The 12,079-nt window shown below is 33.3% G+C and overlaps 1 protein-coding gene across 1 annotated transcript; it reads left to right on the forward strand.

Moving 5' to 3' along the window:
* Positions 1-885: 885 nt before the first annotated feature.
* LOC107948405 (cysteine--tRNA ligase 2, cytoplasmic) lies at positions 886-10,442 on the forward strand. Its single transcript, XM_016882941.2, has 9 exons — positions 886-1,558; positions 1,643-1,706; positions 2,101-2,253; positions 7,484-7,663; positions 8,480-8,761; positions 8,867-8,992; positions 9,400-9,618; positions 9,731-9,847; positions 9,938-10,442. The coding sequence occupies exons 1-9, from the start codon at positions 1,329-1,331 to the stop codon at positions 10,205-10,207; spliced, it is 1,641 nt and encodes a 546-aa protein (XP_016738430.2). The 5' UTR covers positions 886-1,328; the 3' UTR covers positions 10,208-10,442.
* Positions 10,443-12,079: the final 1,637 nt, after the last annotated feature.

The raw sequence follows: 12,079 nt of genomic DNA on the forward strand, positions 1-12,079 counted from the left end.
TGTTTTTGGTTGCATTTTATGGGATGTCTATTTACACAAAATAAAATACATGTTCAAAAACAATTTTAAAAAGTCGAAGAAAATATCAATAATTTTAATTTAGGATTTTCATTAAACAATAAAAAATCTAATCTTTTATTTTTTAGTATTGAATAAAAGAGGTACAAGAATGCAAAGAAGACATACTTGGACCCTCCATTAAATCCAATTTTTTGAAGCAGTCAATTTGATTTCAACTATTTTGATATTGATAATAGTTTTTCCAGTCAAATAAAATAAAAAAAAACTAAAAAAGAAGAGAGGGAAAAAAATAAAAAAGAAGAGGTAAACAATTTTTTTAGTTAAGGTTTAGGTTTAAAAATTTTAATTAATTAAATTTATTTAATTAAAAATCTATTTTCATATCATTTAGAAATCCAAGTTGACACCTAAAATCTAGTTGGACTACCATGTAGGATTATCGCTAGAGAGATAACGAAACTTAACGGTAGAGTGATCACTTCGTAACAAAATAATAACATAAGTGACTAAAACTAACATTTTAAATATAAGTGAGTAAAATATAACATAAAGCAAACAAAGTGACTATTAAATTATATATCAAAAAGTTATTCTAAAACTATTATGAATACTATCTCATATCGCGTTGGATTAATTATTAAATACTTTTAGGTTAAATCATAAAGTAACTAATTGAATATTAAAATATACTTTCTTAGAATTTTTTTTATATTTAAAATTTAATTTTAGTAGTTTTATTTTTACAAATTTAATCCTTCTTTTTTTTTAAAAAATATTTTTAATTTAAAAATTTAAATCTGAGAACCAAAAAATATATAAGGAAAAAGAAGTGTCAACCAAGTTGGACCTTCCCTTTATATACAGGTTATATATATTTCCATTAAAAATTCCCGACCCATTCTCATCTCAATTCAGACATCCCGCCGCAAACAAGCCTCTCCATCTCCTTCTCCTGTCCCTGACCCAAGCTCTCTCTTACAATCAAGTTTCCTACAAACCACAAAATTGAATAGGATACTTTTTGGAACCTTAAACTTAATGAGTCATGAGATTTTGAGGTATGGCTCGGTTTGTGTTGTCTGCTGTCTGCCTCTGCACCACTCTGCTGTATTTGATTTTCTGTGTCCGATCTTACTCTCTCTTATCCTAATTTTTAGAAAGGCATCGGTTTAGCGGAAATGGCGGATTGTTATAGCTTCTAATTTCCATTACACTGCTATTTGGGGTGTCGGACGGAGTTTAAATCTGACATTAACGCTTGCGCAAATTCTGTCTAGGGTTAGGGTTTTTTTGCCCTTAATCAAGGCATGGATTCTTCAAAGCAAGAAACAAACCAGAAAAAAGCTTCTAAAACGATGGCTAAGAAGGAAACCGAAGAATTCCAATTTGTTGTTTACAATACTATGACTCAGCAAAAAGAGGTTTTCAAGCCCAAAACCCCTGGAAAAGTTCGCATGTATGTCTGCGGTGTCACTGCCTATGATTTCAGTCACCTTGGCCATGCTCGTGCTGCCGTTTCCTTCGATGTCCTTTACAGGTGTATAATTTTTCTTGGAGACATCCCTTATGCTTTTCCGGCCTTTATTTTTAAAATTGGTTGCTGACTATTGGAATTGTACAGGTACCTTAAGCATTTGGGTTATGAGGTTACTTATGTCAGGAATTTTACTGATGTTGATGATAAGGTTTGAATTTTGATTTGATTGGCTCTTTGCTTTCGGTTTTTGGTGTTTTAGTTGAGAGCAATGGCGTTTTTGATGTTGAAATGATACTTATCATTTGAATCTGATGCATTCAGCTTATGTATTTATGATATTTGGGGGGGGGGTCGAAACCTCAACTTATTAGTTGTTTTCTCCTTTTGAGCTTATTGAACAAGAGCTTAAAGACTTCTATTTGATATGTTAATCTGTTTTAAACTTATTTAAGATCATTCTTTCTGGAGATGTTATAGAGAATGCACTTTCTTGTTTCCAATGTTTTACCACTTCTACTTTCTGATTAATAGTCCATCTCTTATATGTCAACAACCATTATGTCTTCCTCATATTATGAGAGCTACTGATTGGACTTTTGCAGATAATTCGTCGAGCCAATGAGACTGGAGAAGATCCAATAAGTTTGAGTGACCGGTACTGTAAAGAATATAATATAGATATGAGTGATCTACAGTGTCTTTCTCCAACACATGAGCCGCGCGTTTCTGATCACATGGAGCAGATCAAAGATATGTATTTGCATTAACAAAAGTATGATTCATTTAAATGGGTTATATTTGGTAGTTATATTTTCATATCATTACCATATCATTGTGATAAAAAGCTATTATTGGGCATGTCATTGTCATGTACTGTATACTTGTAATTTAACTACATCTGCCCAATGACAATCAATGATGTAGCAATGACCCATGCTCTAGTCTTAGAAGGCATTTTAGATGTTTCCTTCAATGAAGAAGTAGAAGAGCAGTTTTTAACTTGCACCAATTCATATTGAACTGAAGTTGCCCATTTTAATTGTTAAGAGTTGTTGAACTGCTGAACATGAAGTTTATTACATATATTGCATTATTTTAACATGTGAAGGGCTGAAGGCAAATATTTCATATGCCGTTTTTTAATTCCTCTCATAACGTTCTGATACGGGGTTGCGCGCGGACCAAGATCGAGTTGCCAAGTCACGAGAAACTCCTACGAAAACCCTAAACAATTAGATCTGAAACGAAACAGAAAATTAAAAGATTAGATTTTTGAATTTTCAGATCTGAAATAAAATTCCCAAATCAGCAAAGAATCAAATTGAGAATAGAAATAAGTGTTAGGGTTCTTGAAACCCTCAAGGAGATTGTGATTCTGCCCAATTGAACACCAAGATAGTTTTCCCCAAATTTCGACAATCTAATTTCACCCAAAAAGAGCATGGAAAAACCCTAGAAATTGGGGATTTTTGGGCTGATTCCTTAAGATAGAAAAAGGCTGAAAACACAATAAGAACAGAAAATAGATTAGATAATGATTCAGCACAAGTAGAAATAAAGAAAGAATTGACAGTAAGAAATTAAAAGATAAGTCTTAAGAAGCCTTGAAATCTCGAAAGATCTCACAACTCCCTTCAAACGGCTCTAATCTCCCCTCCAAAGAATATCAATGGCAAGAAGAAGGTTGAAGATGGCTCCCACAATCACAAGATTGTTAAAACAACTTCTAAAGAAAACTCAAGAGAAAAATCTTGGAGAAAACTCAAAGAAAATTCTGCTCTCAACAAATCTGAAATTTTAATAATAATGATAAGTGTTTAACAAGGTGGACAGCCATGCCTTTAAATAGGCCTTATAACTAGTCCTAATCTAATTAGAAAACTAAAATAAAAAAAACTCCTAATTATTTTAATATGGAAATTCGGTCAAAGGTCATTTTATCTGGGACTCTTGGACTGAATATTGACATAAAAATTTAAACTAAGTAAATAAATAAATAAATAAATAAAAATAAAAATAAAACTTTACAACTTGGGCCACTTTGACAATTTGGCCTGATTTTCAACTAAGTATGGATGGATTTCTTGATTGGGCTGGGAATTTGCTTATTGGGCCTCGCCTTCAAGAATTTGGGCTTTTGTGACTCGTATCATTCCCCCCTTCCTCAAAAAGATTCGTCCTCGAATCTGAAAAATCAAATGAACTCGACTTTCCTCTATCGAACGGGACTAATGGCAATTGAGTCCACTGAAAAGAATAGCCATGAGATAGTAAATAGCAACGGAAACAAGCTTGTAGTCCAATCATAAGCATAACAGAACAGGTATAACGCATGTGAATGGACAGATTCAGATTACCATGCAAACAATCTAATTTACTCACCACTGCCTCGTCAAATATTTGAAACAAAGATGGACATGTTTTAAGGCATTCAGTCGTCTCACATTGTTTCCACAAACCATGAATAAATTGCGAGTAATAAATCAAATGGTAAACATAATCGTCACAAGTAGGTATTTGAAAAGATTCACATGGTTCACAGAGTTGCATAATCATACCATGCATTAATCGACGGTCTATAGATTCACTCACACATGCATTATCAAAAACAAGAATCTTTTTATCAACCATCAAAACAGATAGATCATCAATAAATAAAATAGGACAGTCAAGCACGTTTCGATCTAAGTGTTCATCAACACGATCTTTATCACTATCCGAGGAGTACAAAAGTGTTTCAAAGGTTTCAAGCATCTTACCTCGATAAGCAGAAGAATAAGGGTCGATTTTACCTTTTTCATTTAAAACAAACCTTCGCTCATCGGGGGCATAGTGTAGTCGAATCTCCGTTGTTGAGTTAACCTTTGTCAAATGGAACTCAAACTTCATGTACAACCACATAAACTGTTTAAGGCACGAATATAAATTGAAAACAAATTTGGAAAATTTCGTTACCTTATTCTCCAAAACAGATTTGGACAAATTCGAGGATTTTACACAAGGTAAATCAAGAGAATAACAAATCACACTTCTTTTCGTAATGACTTTATCAACTACAATCGAAGAGTAACAATTAATCGGATCAAAATGAGGGGATCTTTTAAGAACTAAGTCACCAAAAGTTTTATCAATAATTTTCAAATCTGCACTGGACTCGGTTTCTAAAATTTCCTTACCTCGCTTACCTTCGGGATCATGTAGTGTGATTTCATCTTTGCCTAAGTTGATCGTATGAAAGCGTCTTTCATTTGAGAGGTATTGAAGTTGAAAGTTATCTTTTGATCTTTCAGGAACCTGAAAAGTAGCAACACAAGAAAAATTCATATCTTGGTTAGTGGAAACATTCCTCACTAGCCTTTCCTCGTCTTTTTCTTTTGTTTCTTTTTCTAACTCATTTTCTCTTCTTTCTTCAACTTCTTTTTCAAATTTCTTTTCTGTTTCACATTCCTTTTCACTCTCAATCTCTTTTTGCTCTTTTTCATTCTTTTTTTCTTTTTCCTCACTTGTTTTAACAGAATTTCTCAGTTTGATTTGGTCCTCATGGACTTGTTCCGGAGTGAGCGGCACTAAGGTAAGTTTCTTTCCTTGATGCTTGAAAGAATACCTATTGGTACGATCATCGTGAGTGACTTTTCGATCCAGTTGCCATGGTTCTCCTAGCAATAAATGGCAGGCTTGAATAGGTACTACGTCGCACACGACTTCGTCTTGATATTTACCGATAGAAAAGGCGATGCGCACTTGTTGAGTGACCTTAAATTGGCTTTCGTTGCTAAGCCCTTGTAGTTGATAAGGTCGTGGATGCTTGGTAGTGGTTAAGCAAAGCTTTTCCACCATCGTCGTGCTGGCTACGTTCGAGCAACTTTCACCATCAATAATAACTCTACAAAGCTTACCTTGTACATGGCAGCGAGTATGAAAGAGATGTTCTCGTTGCTGCTCGCTCTTTGGTTTTGCCAAAGAGGGTTGTCCACGATCATGAAGATCATAATCAGTTCTAGGGACACGCCGAGGAGCGCGCCTATGAGCAGGAGGCTGGTTATCCACATCGTCTTTAATTTGATCTCGATATTGAGGCTCTTGATTCAACCGCACCTCATTGATAGTAGCAGTCAACGCTCGAAGTGCAGCAGCCTGTTCGTCCAACTGTTGTTGGAATTTTTTAAATATGTCACTAGTATTATCACCTGTAGACATTTTTTTTTAAAACCTGCAAAACACTCAACACTCAAAAATAAAAGTTATCAAACCTCACCGTTAATCACTCAAAAAGAAAAAATCAAATTCTCAATGAGGTCGAATTCAATCTTGTGAGTTCTTTATCAGAGTTTATATCAACCAATTAGAGAGTGTGAACCAAACTACCAAAGAATCCTAATTTGCACTAGGATGCCAAAAACTGACGAGACACCAATTGATTCGTGTTGCACCGAGGAAGAAGTTGTGCACACGTTTAAATCCTACTAACACAAGAAACAAGAAGGTGTTAGATAACGTAAAGGAAGAATAAAGGGAAACAAATGAAAACCTACAGCTAAGAATCAATAAAAATTGCTGAAAACAAAAAACCCGAAAAACTGCGGAGTAACTTGACAACTTCGTTCGAGGTGTTCCCGACTTCCAAAAATCACGAAATTAAATCTGGAGTGTCCTTATATATTGAATTTTTGATCTGGAAATTTTGGGCACCAAATTCAACCCGCTAAATCTTTTTTTAAATTTTTATTGAATTTCGTATTTTTTGATTTTTTTGACTTTTTTGACTGATTTTTTTGCGGGAATAATTTTTTTTATATTCAATCACAGTGCCAAAAACATGTATGTAAAATATCAGATCAATCGGACAACGTTTACCCACTCAAATGAATTTTTTTTGAACAATTTTTCTGGGTAAAACTGTCGTTTATGCTTTAAAAAATAGAGATCAGTTTAGAAATCAACCAAGAACACCCAAAACGCCCAAAATCTGATACCAAATGATACGGGGTTGCGCGCGGACCAAGATCGAGTTGCCAAGTCACGAGAAACTCCTACGAAAACCCTAAACAATTAGATCTGAAACGAAACAGAAAATTAAAAGATTAGATTTTTGAATTTTCAGATCTGAAATAAAATTCCCAAATCAGCAAAGAATCAAATTGAGAATAGAAATAAGTGTTAGGGTTCTTGAAACCCTCAAGGAGATTGTGATTCTGCCCAATTGAACACCAAGATAGTTTTCCCCAAATTTCGACAATCTAATTTCACCCAAAAAGAGCATGGAAAAACCCTAGAAATTGGGGATTTTTGGGCTGATTCCTTAAGATAGAAAAAGGCTGAAAACACAATAAGAACAGAAAATAGATTAGATAATGATTCAGCACAAGTAGAAATAAAGAAAGAATTGACAGTAAGAAATTAAAAGATAAGTCCTAAGAAGCCTTGAAATCTCGAAAGATCTCACAACTCCCTTCAAACGGCTCTAATCTCCCCTCCAAAGAATATCAATGGCAAGAAGAAGGTTGAAGATGGCTCCCACAATCACAAGATTGTTAAAACAACTTCTAAAGAAAACTCAAGAGAAAAATCTTGGAGAAAACTCAAAGAAAATTCTGCTCTCAACAAATCTGAAATTTTAATAATAATGATAAGTGTTTAACAAGGTGGACAGCCATGCCTTTAAATAGGCCTTATAACTAGTCCTAATCTAATTAGAAAACTAAAATAAAAAAAACTCCTAATTATTTTAATATGGAAATTCGGTCAAAGGTCATTTTATCTGGGACTCTTGGACTGAATATTGACATAAAAATTTAAACTAAGTAAATAAATAAATAAATAAATAAAAATAAAAATAAAACTTTACAACTTGGGCCACTTTGACAATTTGGCCTGATTTTCAACTAAGTATGGATGGATTTCTTGATTGGGCTGGGAATTTGCTTATTGGGCCTCGCCTTCAAGAATTTGGGCTTTTGTGACTCGTATCACGTTCTCTATAATTTCATCTTGCAGATTATAAACAAAGACTTTGGATATGTTGTTGATGGCGATGTGTTTTTTGCTGTTGATAAATTCCCAAATTATGGCAAGTTATCTGGGCAGAAACTGGAAAACAATAGAGCGGGTGAACGTGTTGCTGTTGACTCAAGGAAGCGTAATCCTTCCGACTTTGCATTATGGAAGGTGCAAAACCTACTAGCTTACTAGTAACTTTAGGGTTGTAATCAAACTGAGTCTAGCCTATAGGCTTAAGATTCTTTCCTTTTGAAATCTTGAGGCTTGAAGTTGGCTTGATCATGGTGGAGCTTTAATTTATGTGCTTGAGCTTGTTTTGAAAAAAATAAAGCTACTTGAGCTCCCTTCGATTAGGTTCAGTTATTATTAAATTTATTTAAGGAGTAGGTATTTATTGTGTTCATGCTTGCGACTTTTCATCTAAAGTCTAAAATTTGCCCTTCCAAAGTTGCTGTACTGTGCTTAATCTGATCAAGCTATTAAAAAAGACTCAAATTACCATTGCTTCCTAATGTCTAGCTGTTGACAGAAAAAACTACTACGTAAACTCTATGGATGGGACTTTAAATAGGCAACTATATATAAAGTACAAGCTAAGTTACCTGAACTTTTCATTTTCTCTAAAGTACTTGTGTTCAACACCAATGTTCGGCACATTTAGATAAGGAGGTCTTATCCTCAAATTATATGGAAACTTAAAGAAAACAATGAGCATATCTGCATAAGATGCATCTAGTTATCCAACATTCATCAGCTCCATGTAACATAGAATACAAGGATGACAAGCCCTAATTACAAGATAAACAAAATTTAAGAGTTGCAATTTAGATACCCCTCCCCCTTCAATAATGACACACTTCATTGAAACTATTGTTGCACAACTTCTAATGTCAAAATTTATTCATCCATTCTATTTGCATCAGTTACCTGCCATTTATAATGTTGGCATCATTTCCAAATTCTGATATTTAATAATTGTTTCAGGCTGCAACGCCAGGTGAGCCATCTTGGGACAGCTCATGGGGACCTGGACGACCTGGGTGGCACATAGAATGTAGTGCAATGAGTGCTCATTATTTAAGCTTCAAATTTGACATTCATGGTGGTGGGCTTGATTTGATTTTTCCTCACCATGAAAATGAAATTGCTCAAAGTTGTGCTGCATGCGAAGAGAGTGACGTAAGTTATTGGTTGCACAATGGGCATGTTACTAATAACAATGAGAAGATGTCAAAATCTTTGGGTAACTTTTTCACAATTCGCCAGGTAAAGTTGGGGCTTATTATTTATGTGATTTCCCTTCCCTCTGGTTCTAGTTGCAGTAGTGTTCTCATACGAGCTTCATTTTTTTGTGTTTGTGTTTTTTTCTAGATTACTGAGAGATATCATCCACTGGCTTTGCGGTACTTCTTGATAAATGCACACTATCGTTCTCCTCTCAATTTCTCCGTTGTTCAGTTGGAAGGTGCATCAGATGCTATTTTTTACTTATATCAGGTTTAAAACTTATTTCCCTGCTTTTACTTTGCAATAGGCATATGCTGTCAGAATTCAGATGTCTTGGTACAGACAGTGATCTGGCCTTTTAGGCTTAAAATTTGTTTATCTGAATTGTCTAGGGCTTGTATACTTGTAAGGTGTCATGGATGAGGAGCATGCGTCATTCCATTTCTTGGAGTTCAGCTTTATTTAATATTGGCTTCCTTTTACCACTTAGTATTTCTTCTATAATTGATTAGATTTGCCTTTCCTTCAGGTTAAAAATTACTCAAAATTGTGTCCAAATTATTTTCTGAGTTGACCTGAGATGCTGAGTTTTTTTTAATTTACATAGGCAACCGTACTTGGAGTTAGTTTAGATTCAAGTCCTTTGGAAAAGTATCCTTACCTGCTTTGTTGTACAGAGTTTGAAAGATTGCCAAGATGCTCTATTACAACTACAAGAAGAAATTCCCAACGATGGCAAACCAGCTCAGACTACTCCGGATGCCAAGGAATGCATTAGCAAGCTCTGCAATGAGTTCCAGGTGAAAATGTCAGATGACTTGAGCACTTCACTTATACTGACTGGAGCCTTTCTAGAAGCGTTGAAGTTGGTAAACAATTTGTTGACCATGCTAAAGGTATTTGTTTATCTTTCAGAATGCTAGTAACTCTCTCTTTATATATATACACACACACATATATGTCTATGCCAAGGCCAATAACAATATATTTTCTCTTGTAATTTGACAGAAGAAGCAGCAAAAGCAACAAAGATTATTGGTAATTCAATCCCTTAAAGAGATTGGGAAAGAAGTTACGAAAGTTTTGGATGTTCTTGGATTGCAGCCACCTTGCTCTTATAATGAGGTGTCGGGATTTGCTTATTACACGATGTTAAGATTCATGCCTTCTGTAAAAGTTCTAACACTAAAGATGATGAATTTCTTACTTAAACAGGTTTTGCTGCAATTAAAGGAGAAAGCATTAACGAGAGCCGGATTGGTGGAAGATGATGTGATTCGTCTAATTAACGAAAGAGCTGAAGTGAGGAGAAACAAAGACTTCTTGAAAAGTGATCAGATGAGAGCTCATTTGCAAGCTAAGGGCATTGCACTCATGGATGTAGGCACGGAAACAATTTGGAGACCTTGTGTTCCTGTTCAACAAGAATCGGAAGTAGTGCCATCAGAGGGCCAGAAGGTCCCTCCCAAGCCTGAAACTGCATAAGTATGCAGATCTTGATTCAAGTTCACCAAAAAAACATATTGAATTTGGTGGGATCAAGGCCATTTGTAGACAGTTTTGATTCATAATTTATAAAATTGTCTTTCCGTTTCTGATCTATTAAACTTGTGTAATGAACCATGTTCTCTCACTATTTGGCCTTTAGCTGCACAGACAGTGAGCCAGATTATTTTTCTTTTCTGGAAACAGTACATTAATACAGTGTTGTATAGTGGTACATGGCAGGCATGAATATGGTGGTTATATTGTCTTTTCTAAGTTTGGTACAGATGGAATTACCCCAGGATTATCACAAAGGTGGAGATCCTGAACTCAAAGACAAACTCTTGCAGAAATGTAGTGGTTATATGAGTACGCTTAAGCAAATGATCATTCAGATTTCTTCACTTCAACGGCAGCAGCTTCTTTCCCTCTTTTACTCCTAATAATCACGGTAAATGACCGGCATGAATATGCTTGGTTATATTTTGTTAAGTTTTCTCCTGTATTTGATTGTAGTATATCCTGGTATTTGATGAATGTGGGTTGAATATTAGTATTCAAAGTATATTAATTTGTGTTCCAAAATTTTGATAAACTTAGTAATGTTCTTCTTTATTTGTTATACTGGTTATATTCTGTTAAGGTTTTACTTGTATTTCAAAGTTATGTTGCTCGGATGTTTTCCTTAATTATTCCATACATGGATGTTGGTATGTATGACTTCTAACAATTTTTCAAATATATGAAAAAGGGTTAATTTACTATTTGCCTCCTAAACTTGCACTCAGTTATCACTTTTGGTACCTAAAAAATTTCTTTTATCAATTTGGTATTTGAAGTTTCCAAATGTCTTTACAGAAAAGACGATGTAGCACGCATGAAACATGTCAACCACCCAATTTTTTGTTTTTCTAAAATAAGTAAAAAAAAAAAACCAGAAAAATGCAAAAAAATCAGAAAAAGTTTAGAACTTTTCCAGAATTAAAAAAAAACTTTTCTTTTTAAAAAACATAAAATACAAAAAATAGTGAACATTCAAAAAGAAAAAGAAAAAAATCATAAAAAACATAGAAAAAAGAAACATGGAATAATATGGATATAGAAATGTCTATAGTACTTTATAATCAACTTGGGTATTAGATTATTTTTTTAATTTGAAAAAAAATAAAAGAAAAAGGATTACAAAGATTATAAAAAAATTCCAGAAATTATGAAAAGATACCTTGTTTTTAATACAAAAGATATATATGGAATTGGTTCTTTTAAAGCTTGTCAAGAATTAAGAATTAAATTAAATTGTACAAAATGCTTTGGGCTTTAACATTACATGTTATTTATGTTAGTTTTTCAATCACTTTTGATTTTGAGCTAAGGCTACCATTGCAATAAATTTTCATGTAGATGAATTCGTAGTTATCATAATTTTCTTCAATTAAACATTTTCATTTAAGACTTGAACTCATTTTGAATTTAATTATTTTAAGTTTAAATGCTTTCGAGTTTGATTAATTTAAATACAAGCTGTTGACTATTTTTTTATTTGATTAATTTCAAAATTAAAGAATATTATGAACTGGTTACAAATAAAAAGTTTTTAGAGTTAAAATACAATGTTGAGATTATTTTTCATTTGAATAACATTCATTTTGAATTACATTTACCATTTACTTATTTAATATTTTAAAAATTTTTTATTGATTGAAAACGAAATTAAGGTGTATCTAAAATTAATTTATATAAACTTTTAAGTTCAATTACGTATTAGAATAGTTTACTATTATTTACTTTATAGAATTGAGATAATAATTATTTTTTAAAAAAACAAGTAAGTTTTTATGAGAAATAAATTTAAAAAGCAAAATTTCAAAAAAA

This window comes from Gossypium hirsutum, chromosome A06, assembly GCF_007990345.1.
Source record: "Gossypium hirsutum isolate 1008001.06 chromosome A06, Gossypium_hirsutum_v2.1, whole genome shotgun sequence".
In the NCBI taxonomy this organism is placed as follows: Eukaryota; Viridiplantae; Streptophyta; class Magnoliopsida; order Malvales; family Malvaceae; genus Gossypium; species Gossypium hirsutum.